The 19561-nt window shown below is 43.7% G+C and overlaps 1 protein-coding gene and 1 non-coding gene across 4 annotated transcripts in view; both read right to left on the reverse strand.

Annotated features, from left to right (window-relative positions):
• DENND2A (DENN domain containing 2A) overlaps positions 1 to 19561 on the reverse strand; it is a 104418-nt gene that overhangs the window by 37146 nt on the left and 47711 nt on the right. For all 3 annotated transcript variants that reach the window (XM_061198818.1, XM_061198817.1, XM_061198820.1), the window contains 5 exons: positions 19220 to 19341; positions 7820 to 8020; positions 1936 to 2029; positions 1419 to 1469; positions 59 to 246 (listed from right to left, as the gene is read on the reverse strand). In XM_061198818.1, the coding sequence (XP_061054801.1) occupies positions 59 to 246; positions 1419 to 1469; positions 1936 to 2029; positions 7820 to 8020; positions 19220 to 19341 (656 nt within the window). The remainder of the gene's footprint in view (positions 1 to 58; positions 247 to 1418; positions 1470 to 1935; positions 2030 to 7819; positions 8021 to 19219; positions 19342 to 19561) is intronic.
• On the reverse strand, positions 14857 to 14929 carry TRNAR-CCG (transfer RNA arginine (anticodon CCG)). The gene has a single exon. It is a non-coding gene; the product is annotated as a tRNA-Arg (tRNA).

The raw sequence follows: 19561 nt of genomic DNA on the forward strand, positions 1-19561 counted from the left end.
ATTTTGTCAAGAATGCTGCAGTCCCTGGCAGGCCACAGAGGCCTGGCCCACCCTGTACCTTCAGAGGGAACTGCTGGGTGAGTTCGGGCACATAGGCAGCCCCGGCCTGCTTCTTGTGCAAAGACACGACCACAAAGTACTCGAAGAGCTGCCTCTCCTGGTACTCGACGAGCTCCCGGTCCAGTGATGGGTATCTTGGAACCTGCTTCAGGCGTGACTTCACATTGACCAGGCGCTGGCTGTGGGCTGGAGAGGGAGGAGACAGAGAGAGAGAGAGAGAGAGAGAGAGAGAGAGAAACAGAGAGGGAGAGAGAGGGAGAGAGAGGGAGGGAGGGAGGGAGGGAGAGAACGCCTGAAAATGACTCACACCCAATATGGAATTGCACAGAGCTGCAACACGTTGTGTAATTCCTAGCTCAAATAACTTTTTCTAATCCTAAAAGAGTGTGCCCGCATTTAACAAATTAGTACAAAGCTCTTTATTTGGGATTCTTGCCAGAGTTCTAGTTGGAGCAGCACCCGCCGGGCCACCAGGCTAATCGGGGTGCAGGAGCCTGGAATGTGGGATCTGCTGTCTGGACTTGGGGCAGCGGCTTGAGTGACCCTTGGGTTCCTCTGTCAGATGGGGTGGGGACTCCTCCCTTCACTCACTTCCTTCATCTTTCAGTTTGGGGGATGTGACAAAATCCAGACCCTAGAGCTTTTGGAGCTGGGAGCTTTGAAAACATTCCGTGTGGCTCAACTGGCAGCGACCTGACTAACTCAGGAACCCCATCTGCCTTCTCTCCTGCCACCATTCTGTGCAATGGAAGGGACTGGCTTCATTCCAGAGGTGGGAGCAGGCGGGCGCTGGAGGCAAATGAGGCAGGGCCACTGAGCAGACGGGTCCCCATCACCTCACTGAGCAGCCCTGGACTATGGTTTTCTTTGGCTTCCCCCTAGGCTCTGAAAAGTTGTGGAAAACTCACTAAAGCCTAGATCGAGATCACCAAATTTAGAACCACAGGGACCAATAATTTCAGCGACTTCATTTGACAGATGAGGAACTGGAGGCCCTGGATCTCAAGTGATTTCCTCCAGATCACAGAGCCATTTTAACAGGAGTAGGGCAAGAGCCCCAGGTCTCTGGAGTCCCAGGCCAGCACACCGTACCTTACACAGGTGTGAAAAACACCTATGACATAACGGAAAGGCACAGGAACGGGGTGTCACTGCAGTGGTAGCCACCCTGGGTCTCTAGAGCGGAGCTGTAGGCTCAGGGACCGAAGAGGCCCACTCTGGCCGGGCTCAGCCTCTCACGCCTTGCCCACCAAGCTCGTGCAAGGCCACTGTGTCCCGTCGCTCACACTGAACAGGAAGGGCCACCTTCGCAGCTTCCCAGCCACCTGCACGCGCCCTGCACGGCAACTGCTCCTCACCTTTCAGCTTCTCCTCGGTGTCACTGTCAGACTCACTGTTCTCATCTGTCACTAGACAAGAAAACACAACAACAAAAGGAAGAAAGTTGCAAGTGTGGGTTTTTCCAATGCAGGAAACTTTTTATATGTGGTAGCACAAATCCAAGACTTCTGGTTCAGAGGGGCTGTTTTCTTTTTGTCTATTTAAATGTAATGAACAAACTATGTCTTTGTCCAACTATATGTGTTTCCAAATTAATTTGGCTTTAGTTCAGATGGTACCTATATAAGTACAGCAAAAGATACTGGCCCCTTTAATGTATATGAAGCAAAGAAGGCTGCTCCCATGGCGAGGTCAGAGCATGCAGCCCTAGGCTGACCTGATGGATACACAGGGAGAGAGGATGGTGGGGGACATTTCCAAAGCCCCCAGCTTGTTCTCCTCCTTGCTGAGTCAACCCCAAACAACAGGAAGCCACTTCTAGGAAGATTCTGTTTTCAGGTTCTTGGGGGAGAAGGGATGGTGGCGGGGCCCTACCTTTTCCTGAGTTGCTCTCCGTGGACTGGGACAGCCTCTTCACCCGTTTCTTTCCTCTCCGGGCCTCATAAATGGCATTGATTCGCAACACCAGCTGCCAGACACGGGGAGAAGAAGAGCCGGTGTGAGCACCCTCTTCCCCGTGGCAGCTGGGATTCCTTCGCTGCCCACATTCTCTTTCAGGAGGGCGGCGGGCCAGGGAAAGGGGGTGGGGCGAGACACTTCCCACTGGCCCGCCGGCGTCTTTCAATCATTCCTCTGGGCCAGATAGAAGCATGACTGTCAAGAACACTAAAGGACGCTGCCAGCCTCACTGATGTATGGGCAGGTGTCGTCTGAATATGCTAACGCAGCCAGCTGAGACACAGAGGGAGACGATTTCATTGGCTAGATGGTGTGATGGCTGCTCCCCCCTCCGATAGTGCAATGTCACTGTGGTTTGGGAAGGAGCTTTTGCCCCCAAAGCAAAACAAGGAAAGAAAGAGACAGAAAAAGAAAAATGTTCCCAGGCAGGGCCCCTTTCATGGGAACCATGCCAAAGAGCGTCCGAGCAGCAGGAAGGGAGCAGGGATTGCGGTGGCTCTTGAGTCCGAGCTCAGGACGGCGCGGAGGAGTGCCGTGCCCCGGGCACACTGTCCTTCCTGCAGAGGACACACTGGCCGCAGACTTGCTGAGGCCTTTCATGACCTCTCTGGCGCTCAGAAGCCGAGCTGCTCAGCAGACACCTTAGTAAGCAGCACATCCTCCAGACTGACCAGAGCAGAACCGTCTGGTGATTGAGGCCCTGGGTCACTTCCCCTCAGGCTTTACGGCACCACCTGCAACTTTCAAGAGAAGAAGCTTCCTAGACTTCCCTGGTGGCACATTGGTTAAGAATCCGCCTGCCAATGCAGGGGACACGGGTTCGAGCCCTGGTCTGGGAAGATCCCACATGCCGTGGAGCAACTAAGCCCGTGCGCCACAACTACTGAGCCAGCGCTCTAGAGCCCACGAGCCACAACTACTGAGCCCGTGTGCCACAACTACTGAAGCCCGCACGCCTAGAGCCCGTGCTCCACAACAAGAGAAGCCACCGCAATGAGAAGCCCGCGCACCGCAACAAAGAGTAGCCCCCGCTCACCGCAACTAGAGAAAGCCTGTGCGCAGCAACGAAGACCCAACACAGCCAAAAATAAATTAAAAAAAAAAAAGAGTATAAGCTTCCTGGGTTCCACCTGGTTGGGAGAAAGAGAAGTCTACCCATGCATAATGGACACAAACCAACTAGTGACTTTAAAGGGGAGCTGTCTGTAAGTTGCTGCCTTGAAAAGTTTAAAATTCTTTCATACATTGGGAAGAACAGAAGCGGATGTGCTATGGTAAACTGGGTGATGGGTACCCGTCAGGGACAGTTGCCAATACCCACCTCTGCCCTCTACTCCCCTGATCCCCTCCCTAAAGTAGTTCACCAGCTCCTCTCTACAAGCACTGGCCCACCAGAGAGGAGGGGGCTTATTCTCAAGGTCTCCTTGTGACCGGCCTGGGTTCCGTCCCCCCAGCTCTGCAGACTCTTACTGACACTGCCCTGCCGTAGCCTCGGACATCTGCGCCCTCTGGCTCCTGATGGGCAGCCCAGCCCTGGCCTTGCCAGCTCTCTGTGTGAACTCCTCTTCCCTAACCATGAACCTGATCCGAATGAGGCCTCTGCCTTCACCCCCAAATCCCTGCCATGTGGAAGCTCTTTATATTTGCTCTCACGAACCAGCCATCTCCTTGAGAGCTCACACCCCTGAATTGGCCTTCTTTTCTTTTCCCGCATGTTCTAACTAGTGGGATGTAACACTAACCCCATTTCCCATGGAAGAAGACACCGTATCAACAGTATTATTCACAACGACCAAGAAGTGAAAACAACCCAAATGTCAACTGATGGATGAATGGATAAACACAATGTAGTATGTACATACAATGGAATATTATTCAGCCTTAAAAAGGAAGGAGATTCTGACACATGCTCCAACGTGAATGAACCTTGAGGATTTCATGCTAAGTGAAATAAGTCACAAAAGGACAAATATTGTATGACACCACTTATACGAGGTACCTAGAGTAGTTGAATTCATAGAGACAGAAAGTAGCATGGTGGTTGCCAGGGGCTGGGGGGAGGGGGGAATGGGGAGTAAGTGTTTAATAGGTGCAGCGTTTCAGTTCGGGGAGATGAAAAAGTTCTGGAAATGGATGATGGTGACGGTTGCAGAGCAATGTGAATGTACTTAATGCCGCTGAACTATACATTTAAAAATGGTTAAAACGGTAAGTTTTATGTTATGTATATTTTATCACGATTTTAAAAATACAGGTAAATAAACAAATGAGTTGCTAGGTCAAATTGTTTTTGGAGAGAAGGAAATTTTTAAACCTATTCAAAATCTCCCCCCAAAATATCCAAAAATTAACTAGAAAGAAGACATTTACAATATAGTTAACATCCTTCCATGTGTTTAAATAAAATGAACACTAGACTGTAAGCTCCATGCAGGCAGGAATTTTTGTCACTTTTGTTTACTGCTGTCACAGTACCTGTATGGGATGGAGCAGGGCCTGGCACACAGTAGGTACTCAATAAATATTTGTTGATTATTAATTTGTTGAATGAATACTGAGCATCTCCTATGTGCAAGGGATTTTGCTAGGAGCTGTGAGGGATAAAAGGATATATGGGACATGGCACACATTCTCAGGGAGTTTACAAGCTAATAGGAAGGACGAAGGTGCATTCATAACTATAAGACAATTCATGAGTGCTATGAAGTAGTATAAATAATATGACAGAGAAGGTTTTTCTCATTTTAAATCAGGTCATGGAGTAAGTGGAAGCCATATATATACTTCAGTTAATAAATCTTTGTTCCTTTTTATTTAAAAAAAATTTCCTCAGGGAGAAAAACTTAAACAGGCTTTCACACATAATTGAACTTTAACAGGAGATAAGTTTTGTTGTTTTAAAAGTGTTCTGAAAAAAAACCAAAAACAAATAAATGTGTTCTGTACTAGAAGTATTGGCCTTTTTAGAAACTTTTTTAAAGTTGAAAACAAACATTTTTAACTATAAGCTCATTTGGAAGACAGTCTGTTTCAGACAGAGAGTCATCTGGGACCTAATTCTGCCTATGATGGCTGGCTAAGAAACAAAGGATTCCGCCTTAACCTGCTACAGTGCTGAGGGCGAGCTCACTTCTCATTATAAAGGACAGCACAATGTTTCATGAATCCTGGGGACATCACACCACTGTGTAATTAACTGCTCCGTTTCAGCTGCCACGTCAATGAAGGTACAGGGTTGCTAGGAGAATACAGGGAAGGACTGTCTCTTTCTCTCTCCCCTCCTCCACTGGGACCTCCATTCCTCTTAGGGCTGAGGCAGGAGAAATCAAGGGAAGCATCCATACTTCCAGAAGGGACTCGTGTTACACGTCACAGCAGAGGCAGCCGAAGGAACACCAACCAACCCATTAACTGATGAGTTGTGAGTAGACCCTTAAGTCCTTCTTGCTAGATAAAAACACAAAAGCAAGGGTTTTGGATAGCAAATGCTTTAAGGTTCCAAAACCTGGAAGTCATGAACGTGCCTGAAAAAGAATCTTTGACTTCAAGTAAAGGATTCAAAGCATTTGGAAAGGACAAGCCTAGGTTAAGATTAAGTAGCAAGGGATAGAACTGAGGATTCATGAGACGTCTAATAAACTGTAATGAGTCATTTTAAAATAAATATTTACTTATTTATTTGGCTGCGCCGGGTCTTAGTTGCGGCAGGTGGGCTCCTTAGTTGTGTCATGCAAACTCTCAGTTGCAGCATGCATGTGTGATCTAGTTCCCTGACCAGGGAACCAACCCCGGGCCCCCTGCCTTGGGAGCACGGAGTCTCATCCACTGCGCCACCAGCGAAGTCCCTGTAATTAGTCATTTGTTTTCTTTTTAAACATTCCTTTGAAGAATTGAGTACTTCACCTTTATGACTAAAATTTTAATAAGATTTTGTTGTTGTTGTTGCTGTGAAAGTGACAGGTAAAACATGCTGATTTTTCTCCAGATTTGATTACACCTGCCAAACCCTACGTGAGTAAGGGCCTGGGCACTATGTAAGTGGGGCAACTCACTTCAATTTCAGGCAATAAACTAAGAGGGAACAAACTGCTGCTTGCAAGTTAAACTCATATGAAGTGGCAGAACTAGTTCTACCTTTCTCTCCACCTCTCTATTTTTATATAAAATATGCACACATATTCTCTTCCCCTCAATCTCAAAAAATCTTTTAAAAATATTATAATAGTATAAAGGGGGAAGTGATGGGTAAAAGCGCAGGGGTAGAAGATAGAGGTTAAATGCTTATTAAGAGATACATAGTCAAACTTAGAGTTGTATCAAAGCTCTTTTAACCTCAGCTGATTCATTTGACTGTTCCTGTTCAATTTGCTAAAATAACGGTGAGGCTGTATAGATGTAAATAGCCACTTGTAATTATTCCACTACTGCAGGTTTTTGACATTACAGATATGTGTGAGTCATGCCAGAACAAGAAGAGGCGAATTAAGACAGTGACTGAAAGAGAGCCAAAGGGAGACAGAAAGCGATTCCACCAGGGGCGAAGGAGACTGGGATCCATGTACCAGTGGGAGCTCATTCAGCCAGCATCCAACGATCAATATGCAACCTGCACTGCGCCCTGGGTGGCGCGAGGCAGAACCAGGAGAGCAGGAAGGGGAACGAGGCCTGACTCCTGCCCTCCATCAACAACACAAAGCGAGACATCTTCTCTCCTGTTCCACCTGCAACCCCACTGCTGGGCTGCAGGTGATAGGTCTTCTCTTGCCCACCTGAGCCTAACTGCCCTTACCCTTCTGAATGCACTTTTTTTTTTGGCTGCGCCGTGCAGCTTGGGGAATCTTAGTTCCCCGAGCAGGGATCGAACCCGTGCCCCCTGCAGTGGAAGCGCGGAGTCTTAGCTACTGGACCGCCAGGGAAGCCCCCAGAATGCCCTCTTGATTGTCCAGGTGACTTAATTTCACTTGAATAAGAATGTGGGGGGCAGGGGTGATATTATGGCTCAAAACACTGATTAACCAAACTGGGTCAGGAGGGACTGGCTTGTGAAAATGTCCCTGGACTTTCAGGTCAACGGGTCACTTTGAGATATCTGATGAAACCTACAGACAACCCACCCCCTCTTCCTTTTATCCCCTCGAACTCATCCATACAGTTTACATGATTCTGTGGGTTTCATGATCCCCTAAAGTCCATCCATGGACTCTGAAATGAAGAATTCCTGCTCTAAAAGTTCCTGCGGGAAGTTGGTACCAAAGTGGCCAATGAAGAATGACAGGCACTGCAGGGGTTGGACTGAGCAAAGGAAATGTAACAGCAACAGCGGCCACATTAGATGCACATCCAAGCCCTTGGGCACGTTTTGCCTTTGGGGCTGAAAAGAGCCAGAAAAGATGTATTTTTGACAAATGCTCCCTTGGAGCACAGGCTCCACGTGGTGCCACCTCTGCAGTGGGAGGTGACGGAGTCTGAGTGAGAGCACGAGGGATGGAGCTCTGCTTTTTGAGGCCATGAAGGAGGGAGATGTGGCCTTTTGAGGCTGGGTATTGGAAACACAGTTTGGGATCCTAAGAGTCATCAAGGCAGGGAGAGGGATGGCTAAGAGGAAGGCTACAGGACCACCACAATTATTCTGACAAAGGGCCAGATATCTCAGCCTGCTGGCTTCACTGTGTCTACCTGGCCTGTGGTGAAGCAGGTAGAAGGGCCCAGTGATTTGATCTCTGCCCAGACTCCTCTGCAGCCTTCCTTTGCAGGGAAGGGGGAGTGCACATCTGAACACGAAGCTTGTTGCAAGCCTTACCTTGGGTATCTTTCTCTTCTTCCTGCCGTTCTGTGGGTCTCCGAGGTTAAAGAAAGTGTCATCAGGGCTGCTGGGGGTGGAGGGAGGGCTGATTTTAGAAGGGGACCCAGTGCCATCCCGACTCAGCTTCCTAGTGTCCAGCAGTTTGAAGTTCCTCCTCTCTGAATTTTGCCGGAAAAAAGCAGGTTTGGACAAGGACTGCTGTGAGGGGAGAGGAAAAAAGAAGAGTAAATAAATACAAAGGGAGTAAATGAGAGGTAACTGGTGGTGGCAGTGATGGAGACCAAGAAGATCAAGAAGGGAAGCTGGTCTATATTCCCAAGGGTATGTTGAGTTTGCCTACGCTATTATTAAGTGCTCAATAAACACTTATCATTCAATTATGGAAAATGAGCATGATAAAGGATGCAAGTCTAATCCAGTCTCTCTTTTTAGACAAGTGGGAACTCACCTGGCTCAATCCCTTACTTTACAAATGAGGCTTTCTGATACAATGTACTGGGAGTTACAAGACCTAAGCATAGCTTTGTCCCTGCCACTGGTAAGCTGAGTGCCTTCTATACAAGGAATTTCACTTCTCTGGGCCTCAGTGTCTTATTTCTAAAAATGAGCTGCTTTAAGGTCAAAAGGCAAACAAAAAACCAATTAAAAAAATTTGCGACTTATAGAACTCATTTTTCTAATACATGCTACATATTAATGAGAAGAAAACATTAATGCAGAAGAAAATATTAACTCAGAAGAAAAACAGGCAAAAGATGAGAATCGAAAGTTTACAGGAAAGGAAATATAATAACTTTTACATATATAAAAGATTCTTAGCTTCACTCAATCAGAAAAAAAAACATTAAAACTCCACTGAAGAAACATTTAAAAAAAAATTTTTATTGGAGTACAGTTGATTTATACTGTTGTGTTAGCTTCTGCTGTACAGAAAAGTGAATCAGTTATACATATACATATATCCACTCTTTTTAAGATTATTTTCCCATATAGGTCTCATTATAGAGTATTGAGTAGAGGTCCCTTTGCTATACAGTAGGTCCTTATTAGTTATCTATTTTATATATACTAGTGTGTATACGTTAATCCCAATCTCCCAATTTATCCCTACCCCCCAACCCCCCTGGTAACCATAAGATTGTTTTCTACATCTGTGACTCTATTTCTGCTTTGTAAATAAGTTCATTTGTACCTTTTCTTTTAGATTCCACATATAAGCAATATTATATGATATTTGTCTTTCTCTGTCTGACTTACTTCGCTCAGTATGACAATCTCTAGGTCCATCCATGTTGCTGCAAATGGCATTATTTCCTTCTTCTTTATGGCTAAGTAAAATTCCATTGTATATATGTACCACATCTTCTTTTTTTTTTTTTTAACTAATTAATTAATTAATTAATTTTTGTCTGCGTTGGGTCTTCGTTTCAGTGCGCGGTCTTCTCATTGTGGTGGCCTCTCTTGTTGCGGAGCATGGGCTCTAGGCGCGCAGACTTCAGTAGTTGCAGCACGCAGGCTCAGTAGTTGTGGCTCGTGGGCTCTAGAGCGCAGGCTCAGTAGTTGTGGCGCACGGGCTTAGTTGCTTCGCGGCATGTGGGATCTTCCTGGACCAGGGCTCGAACCCGTGTCCCTGCATTGGCAGGCGGATTCTTAACCACTGAGGCACCAGGGAAGTCCCCCACATCTTCTTTATCCATTCGTCTGTCGATGGGCATTTAGGTTGCTTCCATGTCCTGGCTATTATAAAGAGTGCTGCAGTGAACATTGAGGTGCATGTATCTTTTTAAATTATGGTTTTCTCTGGGTATATTCCCAGGAGTAGGATAGCTGGATCATAAGACAGCTCTATTTTTAGTCTTTTAAGGAACATCTATACTGTTCTCCATAGTGGCTGTACCAATTTACATTCCCACAAACAGTGTAGGAGGGTTCCCTTTTCTCCATACCCTCTCCAGCATTTACTGTTTGTAGATTTTTTAAAAAATATTTATTTATTTATTTATTTATGGCTGTATTGGTTCATTGTTGCTGTGCACGGGCTTTCTCTAGTTGCGGAGAGTGAGGGCTACTGATTGTTGCGGTGCGCGGGCTTCTCATTGCGGTGGCTTCTCTTGTTGCGGAGCATGGGCTCTAGGCGTGTGGGCTTCAGTAGTTGTGGCATGTGTGCTCAGTAGTTGTGGCTCACAGGCTCTAGGGCGCAGGCTCAGTAGTTGTGGTGCATGGGCTTAGTTGATCCGCGGCATGTGGCATCTTCCCCAACCAGGGATCGAACCCGTGTCCCCGGCATGTGGCAGGCAGATTCTTAACCACTGCACCACCAGGGAAGTCCCTGTTTGTAATTTTTTGATGATGGACATTCTGACTGATGTGAGGTGATACCTCATTGTAGTTTTGATTTGCATTTCTCTAATAATTAGTGATGTTGAGCATCTTTTCATGTGCTGAAGAAACATTTTTCACTCAAAGATTAGCAAAGATTAAAAAATTTGATAACTCACTGTATTCATGAAAGTGGGGGATAAAATCACTTTCACACTTTCATACACTGTTGGTGGGACTGGAAATTGGTACACCTCTACGGACGGCAATCTAGCAGTGTCAACAAAAGTACAAATACATATATGCTTTGACCCAGTAATTCCACCTGTAGGAATTTGTCCTACTGATATGCTCATACTTATGCAAAATTATATTGTACAAGTAAAGTCATATTATGCAAAGTATACTGTACACTGTGCCATGGTTTGTAAACACAAAATACTGGAAACAACCTACAGGTTCATCAATAGAAGCTGGTCAAATTATGGTACATCCATAGAGTAGAATACAATGCAGGTATAAAAAAACTTAATGGACTGGTATGGAAGGTTCTCTCATTTATATATTAAGTATAAAAGGTAAGGTGTAGAATAGCTGGTATAGTATGCTGGTGTGTGTGTGTTGGGGAGCTATTCTGCTGGTATAGGCATAGGACAGTTCTGGAAGGATACACAAAAAACTAACAGTGGTTGCTCTGGGGAGAGAAATAGATAGGGGTGAGATAAAGACTTTTCACTGATACTTTTCATACTAAAATTTTGAACGATATGAATGTAATAACTACTCAATAAAATAAGGAAAATTAATAAAGATTTTAAACAACTTTGACCACATGTTCTCTAAAGGTACTTCCAGATGCATGCTTTATGATACCATAATTATAGCTGCAATGTCTCTTTTTTAAAATTACCTAATGAATTAGATGAGATAAAGGTATCTAGCAGAGTACCTGATACACAATAGGCATTCAGTATAAGTTTTTCTTTCTTACAACATTGACATTTTTTCATACTTTAATGTTCTAACTGCGTTTTTCTTTATTATATTGTTTATGTTCTTCTCCTATTTATTCTTTGGGATCCTAGTGTTTTTCTTATTATTTTGGATGAGCTCTCTATATAGAACAGATATGAACTACTTGTCAGTTCTGCTGCAAGTGTGTTTTTCCCATGTGATTTGTTTGTATTTTTATTTTGGTTATGAGGAATTTTTCACATAGCATTTTTTTTTTTTTTTTTTTTGGCCTCACTGCTTGCAGGATCTTAGTTCTCTGACCAGCGATCAAACCCAGGCCCACAGCACTGAAAGGTCGGAGTCCTAACCACTAGACTGCCAGAGAATTCCCCACATAGCATTTCTATGTATGAAAATCTGTTCATCTTTTCCTTTGTGATTAATTTACTCTCTTCTTTCTTTCCCTAGAAAAACAATACCTTCTTAAAGGTTTAATATATATTTAATTCCATTTTCTTTTGGATTTTCTTAGTTTATTTTGAACATATTTTATTCATTAATCCATTTGTAATTTATTTTATTGTATGTTAGTCTAAACTGATTTTTTCCTTCAAGCTAACTTATCCCTATTCCATTTAATAAATGAGCCTTTCTTTCTCTATCAATTTATAAGACCACATTTTATCATATCTTAAGCTCTTATAGAATAGTCTTATTTTGTTCCTTTGGTTTCTCCATTCTTATTTAGTTCCAAACAGTATGTATCAATAACTCCAGAACCTTTTTAAAGATTTCCAGGAATAAAGACTCCCAGCCTTCCCAAGTGGCCTCCTCCTAGGTCATCATGGGTCTATAGGGAGCAATCAATTGCATAACACCGCAAGCCCTCAGTAGAAGAAGAGGCTGGCCTGACTTGCTCTCTATGGGCTTCTTAATAATTAAAGCACCACAGAAGAAGGAATAACGACAAGCTTTCTTCAACACCAAACTCCATCTGCAATGAAATCCAAGGAAATGGCCCCAGTTCTTTCACTGCATTGGAATCTCATACCAAATTGTTGGCAAAAAGCAGGTATCTGTTTTTATTAGAGATTTAGATTGTGATAGAGTTTGCTCAAAGAAGTTTTGACCTATGAAAAGGGCTGAGAATATAGAAAACAGAAAGGAAGGAAAACAAGGCACATGATTTTCTAAAGGGTGTGAAGAGACCTGGTGGAGGCTGTGTAGGGGTTGCATCTTCCACGGGTCATGCTGCTGGAGAGGGGGCCTGGTGTGTCCCAGAGCACCCAAAGGAAGCCACCAAATGTCCAGGGAGTTTTCATGAGGGGGTGGAATTTCATTAGCTTCTTCTTCTTTTTTTTTTTTTTTTTTATATTTATTTATTTTATTTATTTTTTATTTTTGGCTGCGTTGGGTCTTTGCTGCTGCACACGGGCTTTCTCTAATTGTGGCGAGCGGGGGCTACTCTTCATTGTGGTGCGCGGGCTTCTCATTGCGGTGGCTTCTCTTGCTGCGGAGCACGGGCTCTAGGCGCACAGGCTTCAGTAGTTGTGGCACGTGGGTTCAGTAGTTGTGGCACATGGCCTCTAGAGCACAGGCTCAGTAGTTGTGGCACACGGGCTTAGTTGCTCCGTGGCATGTGGGATCTTCCTGGACCAGGGCTCAAACCCGTGTCCCCTGCACTGGGAGGCGGATTCTCGACCACTGCGCCACCAGGGAAGCCCTCATTAGCTTCTTAACTGATAAAAAGGCTTAGTGGGCTGTCCGGGAGAGCATTATCATGTATAACAAGCACAATCTGAGAACAGGAATAGAGGCGAGGAAGAGCAAATAAAACCAAGAGAATCTTCGGGGTTTACAGCCAGTGTAGTGAAACAGATGGAAAGATGGTCAACAATGAAGACAGAATTGTCTGTAGAAGGCCTTTGAAAGTGAGGATATGAAGCCAGCAGGGATCAGCAAGCTTTTTCTAAAAGGCCAGACTGTAAATATTTTAGGCTTTGTGGCCTATACTGTCTCTGTCACAACTACTCAACGCTGCCACTGTAGTGCAAAAACAGCCATAGACAATATGTAAACAAATGAGCTTGGCTGTGTTCCAATAAAACTTTATTTACAAAATCAGGCAACCATCAGCAATTTGCCAAAGTTGAACTACAGTATAAAAGGAAAGTCACTACAGGACCCTAGGAATGATTGTGTCAGACTATGGTCCAGAGAAGATCCCAGCTTTTGATCAGAGCACCTCAGACCAACAAGTCCTGATGATAGCACACCCATCCTGTGGTGTCTCTATGGAGTAATCTCTATGGAGGGGCCTAGCTCTGCTGCAGAGGCCCCCAGAGGCTCCCTAACCTTAGAAATATTCGATTCACAATGGACTCAACCAAAGATCTGTAGTGTCCAAAAGGGAAAAGCAGACAAGAACCCTCTGTTGAAACCTCTTATTTCAGGAGACAGTATGATGGGCCCTGGCCAGGGAGCATCCACTGGGAGGAGGGGGCGACAAGGAAGCTACGTGTCTTGTGCCTCGAAGAGGGAGCTGACCTGGACTCAGCCAGAGTTCATTCACCCTTCTTGTCTGTGAATGGTGGCTGATGGCTTCACTCCTTCCAGTCCTCGAATGTCCCTGTCTTACTGCCTCAGGAGACTGACAGCAGGAGACTGAAAGGGTCCTTGATATAAAATATCCCATCTCCTCTTTCACCTATCTCAACCTGACTCCTACTCTCTTCTACAGAGGCCTCCCCCAGGAAGTACTCAGATGCCATTCGCACACATATACACATTTGTTCACATATGCCCACAGGTACACATATTCACATGAATACACAGAAGCTCCCTTAACTATACATACATAGAAATACACAGGAAAGCATACACACATGTTCCAACAATTGGGACATTACACTAATGTAAAGTAATGGCATTACATTAAAGTAATGGCATTACATTAAAATGATGGCATACCATGCAGGCGATACAAATTGTTCTTAAAAAGAAAGTAATGACATGGGGAAACTCTCATGATATATGCAAAAGAGCAGCAAAAATGTATATACAATATCATCCCAAATCTTTTTTTATGTACACACACACAAACACACACACACACATACATGCACAGTGTGACATGGTCTGCAAGGAAGTAAACCAAAGCGTTAACAGTGGTTTTCTCTGGGTGTTGGGATTACATGCAATTTATAAAAATACTTTAAAAACACACACACACACATAATAACAATCTATTATAGAAAAAAATATAGGTGAGTACAAAGAAAAAATTAAAATTCCCAATTACAGATGAGTTTTTTAAAAATTACACTTCTTGGTATTTAAAAAGAATTTTATAATGAGAATGTTCTGTTTTTAGAAAATGAGGTTATTTTATAAAGAACACATATTGAGGGACTTCCCTGGTGGTGCAGTGGATAAGAGTCCACGCTCCCAATGCAGGGGGCCTGGGTTTGATCCCTGGTCAGGGAACTAGATCCCACATACATGCTGCAACTGAGTTCACATGCAGCAACTAAGGAGCTGGCGAGCTGCAACTAAGGAGCCTGGGAGCCACAACTAAGGAGCCCATGTGTTGCAACTAAGACCTGGTGCAACCAAATTTAATAAAAAAACACACATATTGAAAAGCATAATTCTTTTTTTTTAATTAAACAAATTTTTTTAAATGTATTTACTTATTTATTTGGCCGCTCTGGGTCTCAGTTGTAGTATATGGGCTCTTAGTTGCAGTATGTGGGATCTAGTTCCCTGACCAGGGATTGAACCCGGACCCCCTGCATTCGGAGTGCAGAGTCTTAGCCACTGGACCACCAGGGAAGTCCCTGAAAAGCATAATTCTATCTATTTAGCAAACACACATAAATAGTAGTTATGCTGCAGGCACTAATCTAAGTGGTTTACAAGAATTAATTTGACTAATCTTCATAAGACCCCCTAAGAGGAGTGTACAATTATCATTCCGTATTTTTACCAATGACATACAGATGTATAGAGATAAGATTATTTGCCCAAAGTCACAGAACTAGCAAGTGGTCTAGGTAAGTTTTGAATGGAGGTAGTCAGCTCCAGAACCTGCACACATGACCAGATACGGTCTCTACGTAGCCGCAGCTAAGTAACAGATGATTGGTTGGTGGCAGATGGTGTGGGTGAGCTACCCAGGCAACCAGAGAATGCCAGTTAGTGACTTTTCCCACTTAGGTGTCAATACATAAGAAAGAGTATCTCATATTAGCCTAGATTTCCTTTATTACAAAAAATAGTTCCTACCATATTCACTGTGCTATTCTACGTGTGGGAATGGTGGGTGACACATAGCAAGAAAAGAAAATGGCCCCTTCTCAGGAGCTTGCATTGTGTGTTTGTAAGTGTCAGCATCTGCCCCCAGCTGCACGTCTCTTCTTTTTGAGGAAAATCTATCCAGTTGACCCTTACTTCTCTACTGGGACTAGGCACAATCTAATTAAATAAAAATCCTCAAAGATGTCTTAGGACTTTTCTGTGGCTGGTAGAGGAGGTTGTCACGGAAAGACGGCTTCAGTAAGTTCTCAGTCCCAGATGCAGCCCAGATGTGGCAGATGCTCCATGAATATTGATGAGCTAAATGGAGGAGGTGGAGAAGTCTGCAGCTGTCCCCCAGAACGGGGACACAAACCAGACACCCAGATGTAGGAAGGCAGAGAACTGAGCATGACACAGAGTCTTGCTAATGACTTGCAAAGGCCCAAAATGCTTGCAAAAAATATCTGTGGCGATCGGACATGTGCATTGGGCAACTGGATTCTCTTTCTGCAGGATAGCTGCCTCTGGACTTCAAGTTCTCATTGACATGATTACCTACTGTGTTTTACTGTTTTGGGGACAGGGGACCTAGGTTTTCTCTAGCCTGGCAGGAAGGGGAAGAAAAGGGCTGCTAAGCCTTTGTTTTCTGGTACGAGGGAGGAGCAGCCAGTTCTGCAGGCAGAGCTGCTTTGGGCAGATGTTTTCCATTGTTCCTAAGAGGCCGTGCAGTTCACTCCCTGCATGAAGTGGGGTAGAACTGAGTAAGACATGAAGGGGGCAGACTGGGTATGACAGCCTTCTTCTTCTTCTTTTTTTAAATTTTTATTGGAGTATAGTTGATTTACACTGTTGTGTTAAGTTTCTGCTGTAGAGCAAAGTGATTCAGTTATACATATACACATATCCACTCTTTTTTAGATTCTTTTCCCATATAGGTCATTACAGAGTACTGAGTAGAATTCCCTGCGCTATATACAGTAGGTCCTTATTAGTTATCTATTTTATATATAGTAGTGTGTATATGTCAATCCTAACCTCCCAATTTATCCCTACCCCCCACCTTTCCCCCTGGTAACCATAAAATTATTTTCTACATCTGTGACTCTATTTGCTTTGTAAATAAGTTCATTTGTTCCATTTGTTTTAGATTCCACATAAAAGTGATATTATATGATATTTGTCTTTCTCTGTCTGACTTATTTCCCTCAGTATGACAATCTCTAGGTGCATCCATGTCACTGCAAATGGCATTATTTTGTTCTTTTTATGGCTGAGTAATATTCCATTGTATATATGTACCACATCTTCCTTATCCATTCCTCTGTTGATGGACATTTAGGTTGCTCCCATGTCCTGGCTATTGTAAATAGTGCTGCCATGCATAGTGGGGTGCATGCATCTTTTCAAATTATGGTTTTCTCCAGGTATATTCCCAGGAGTGGGGTTGCTGGATCATATGATAGCTCTATTTTTAGTTTTTTAAGGAACCACTGTACTGTTTTCCACAACGGTTGTAACAATTTACATTCCCACCAACAGAGTATAGGAGGGTTCCCTTTTCTCCATACCCTCTCCAGCATTTATTGTTTGTAGACATTTCTCCAACGAAGACCTGCAGATGGCCAAGCGGCACATGAAAAGATGCTCAACATCACTAATTATTAGAGAAATGAAAATCAAAACTACAATGAGGTATCACCTCACACCGGTCAGAATGGACATCATCGAAAAGTCTACAGACAGCCGTCTTCTTCTAAGCCAGACTTATCCACTGTGGGAAATGAAGGATTCCCTAAATGTTGAAGACATCCACATTCCAATGAAAATACAAACAACACATTTCAAAGGCAAGTAGAAACTATTTGCTAATTATTGGTTGTCATGGATTATTCATGATGACACTCTTTTCCATAGGAGGAGAAAGCAGCAGTTAATTGGTTTTGGCAAGTATTGCAGCAATCGACTTGGGTGGGTAAGATCCACCCTTCATGAAAGGTTCTACCTTCCACCCTCTTGAAGAAGATTCCCTTTGTGACTATCATGTCTCATGTGTATATCCCCGCCCACCAGCAAATCCTGACCTCGAGTGGAGCCCAGAGAGGAAGATGGCTTCTTTTCTTAGGCTGGAAACAGATGCTTTCAATGGGATTTAAACGGACACTTGCAGCCTGGATTTGGTCTTCCTTTATTTAGTTTCTTCAACAACTAAACTATTGTATAACAACTACTTATGGGAGACACAAAGAAACCAAATATATACTTTCTGACCTTGAAGAATTTACAATCTAGTTGGGGAGATGTTTTTAAGATATTTTACATGACCTAAATCAGAATTCAAATCATCAAAGTAAGAGATATCATAAGACAGTATATACAGTTTGGTGTGAAATGAATGCTTAGCTCACTGAGTGTTACAGGCAAGCAGAGGGGGAACAAGTCCCAGGGACTGGGATGACCTGGCACCTTCCTGAAGGAGGCATGATTGAACTGGGCCTTAAAGGATGGGAAGGGAGAGGTCCAGGCAAGAGCCAAGGGCAGAGGTAGAAATGACCTAGCACAGGGGTGGGCAAATTACGGCCTATGGGCCACATCTGGCCCGCCACCTGTTTTTGTACAGGCCATGAACCAAGAATATTTTCACTTTTAAATGGCTAAAAAAAAAAAAAAAAAATTTCATGACACATGAAAATTATATAAAATCTAATTTCAGTGTCCATAAATAAAGTTTTACTGAAACACAGCTTCGCTTACTGGTTTGTATATAGTCTGTGGCTTCTCTGCACCGCAATGGCAGCGCTGAGTAGTTACAACAGAGATCATATATCATCATATATAACCAGATCTCTGGTTCTTTAGAGAAAAAGTTTGCTGATCCTGGGGCTACAATATCAGAGGGGCAGTTAGTAGGCTTTGGCTGGAAAGAAGATTTTGCACGTAGAAACTGCGGGAAATGGTAACCAGGGATCAATTATGAAGGAAGTTTAATGCTATGCTAAAGAATATGAATTCATACTAATCTGTTCTCTGTTCCTACAATTTTGTCCTTTCAAAAATATTATATAAACGGAATCATGTAGCATGTAACCCTATGGGAGTGGCTTTTTTCACTTGCCATCATTCTCTGGAGATTTATCCAGGTTGTTGTATACATAAATAGCTTATTCCTTTTTATTGATGAATAGTATTCCACCATATGAATGTACTATACTATATGTAACCGTTCACCCACTGAAGGATATTGGGGCTGTTTCCAGTTGGGACCATTATAAATAAAACTACATGTGCCAAAAAAAGAAAAGAATATGAACTCAGTTCTGTAGGCAACGTGTTGAAGTTATCATGTATGTGAATATAGTAATATTATCTGTATGCACATAGTACAAAACTGCAAAAGGTTCAAAAAGATATTCTGTGAAAATGTCAGTCTTCTTTCCTGACCTCCAGATACTCAGACACTCAGACAACTCCACAGAGGTACCCACTTACTCATTCTTAGGGACCCTTACAGAGATATTCTTGTACATTCACAAACATATATGAGCTTGTTTTATGTCAGGACATTCTTCTTTATAGCTGTATAACATGGATGTACTATCTTATTTACTCAGCTGGGGAGAATTCTGACCTAGAAGCTAAAATGATACTTTAGAAAGCCTTGTTGAGTAGAGGGGTTCCAAGAGAACTAGAGGCAGGCTGCCGATGTGTAAATCCAGGAGCCTGGCAGTGAGGGTGGCCTGGCATTCCAGTGTAACCCAGAACTCCAGCCTGCTCAAGGCCATGGTGCTGGGGACCCCTCTCCCCCACTGCTCCTCTGGGGGCTCATACCTTGGTGGGTGTGTCAGGGATGGAAGAGGTGGGAGAACCTGGAAAGTTCAAGACACACTTCTTCCCGAGGCATCGACCATGTAACTCAACGTCCTCATAAGGGTTTTCCTTCATTGGTGGATCTGCAGTCAAAGGCAACGGATTAGAAACTGGGAACACTAAGGAAGTTCTCCTTATCAGATCTCGACCCAACACCTTATCAGGTCTCTCCTGGTGGGGATGTCTGTTGTCTTGCTATCCATTTAGCCTTCCTCTTGGTAACAGACCTTGGTTTTCACTGGGGTAACTCCCTGACTCCCCATTGTTAGAAATGTGAGATTAACTCCGCTCCCAGTTTCAGGG

The sequence above is a fragment of the Eubalaena glacialis genome, chromosome 8 (genome assembly GCF_028564815.1).
Source record: "Eubalaena glacialis isolate mEubGla1 chromosome 8, mEubGla1.1.hap2.+ XY, whole genome shotgun sequence".
NCBI lineage: Eukaryota > Metazoa > Chordata > Mammalia > Artiodactyla > Balaenidae > Eubalaena > Eubalaena glacialis.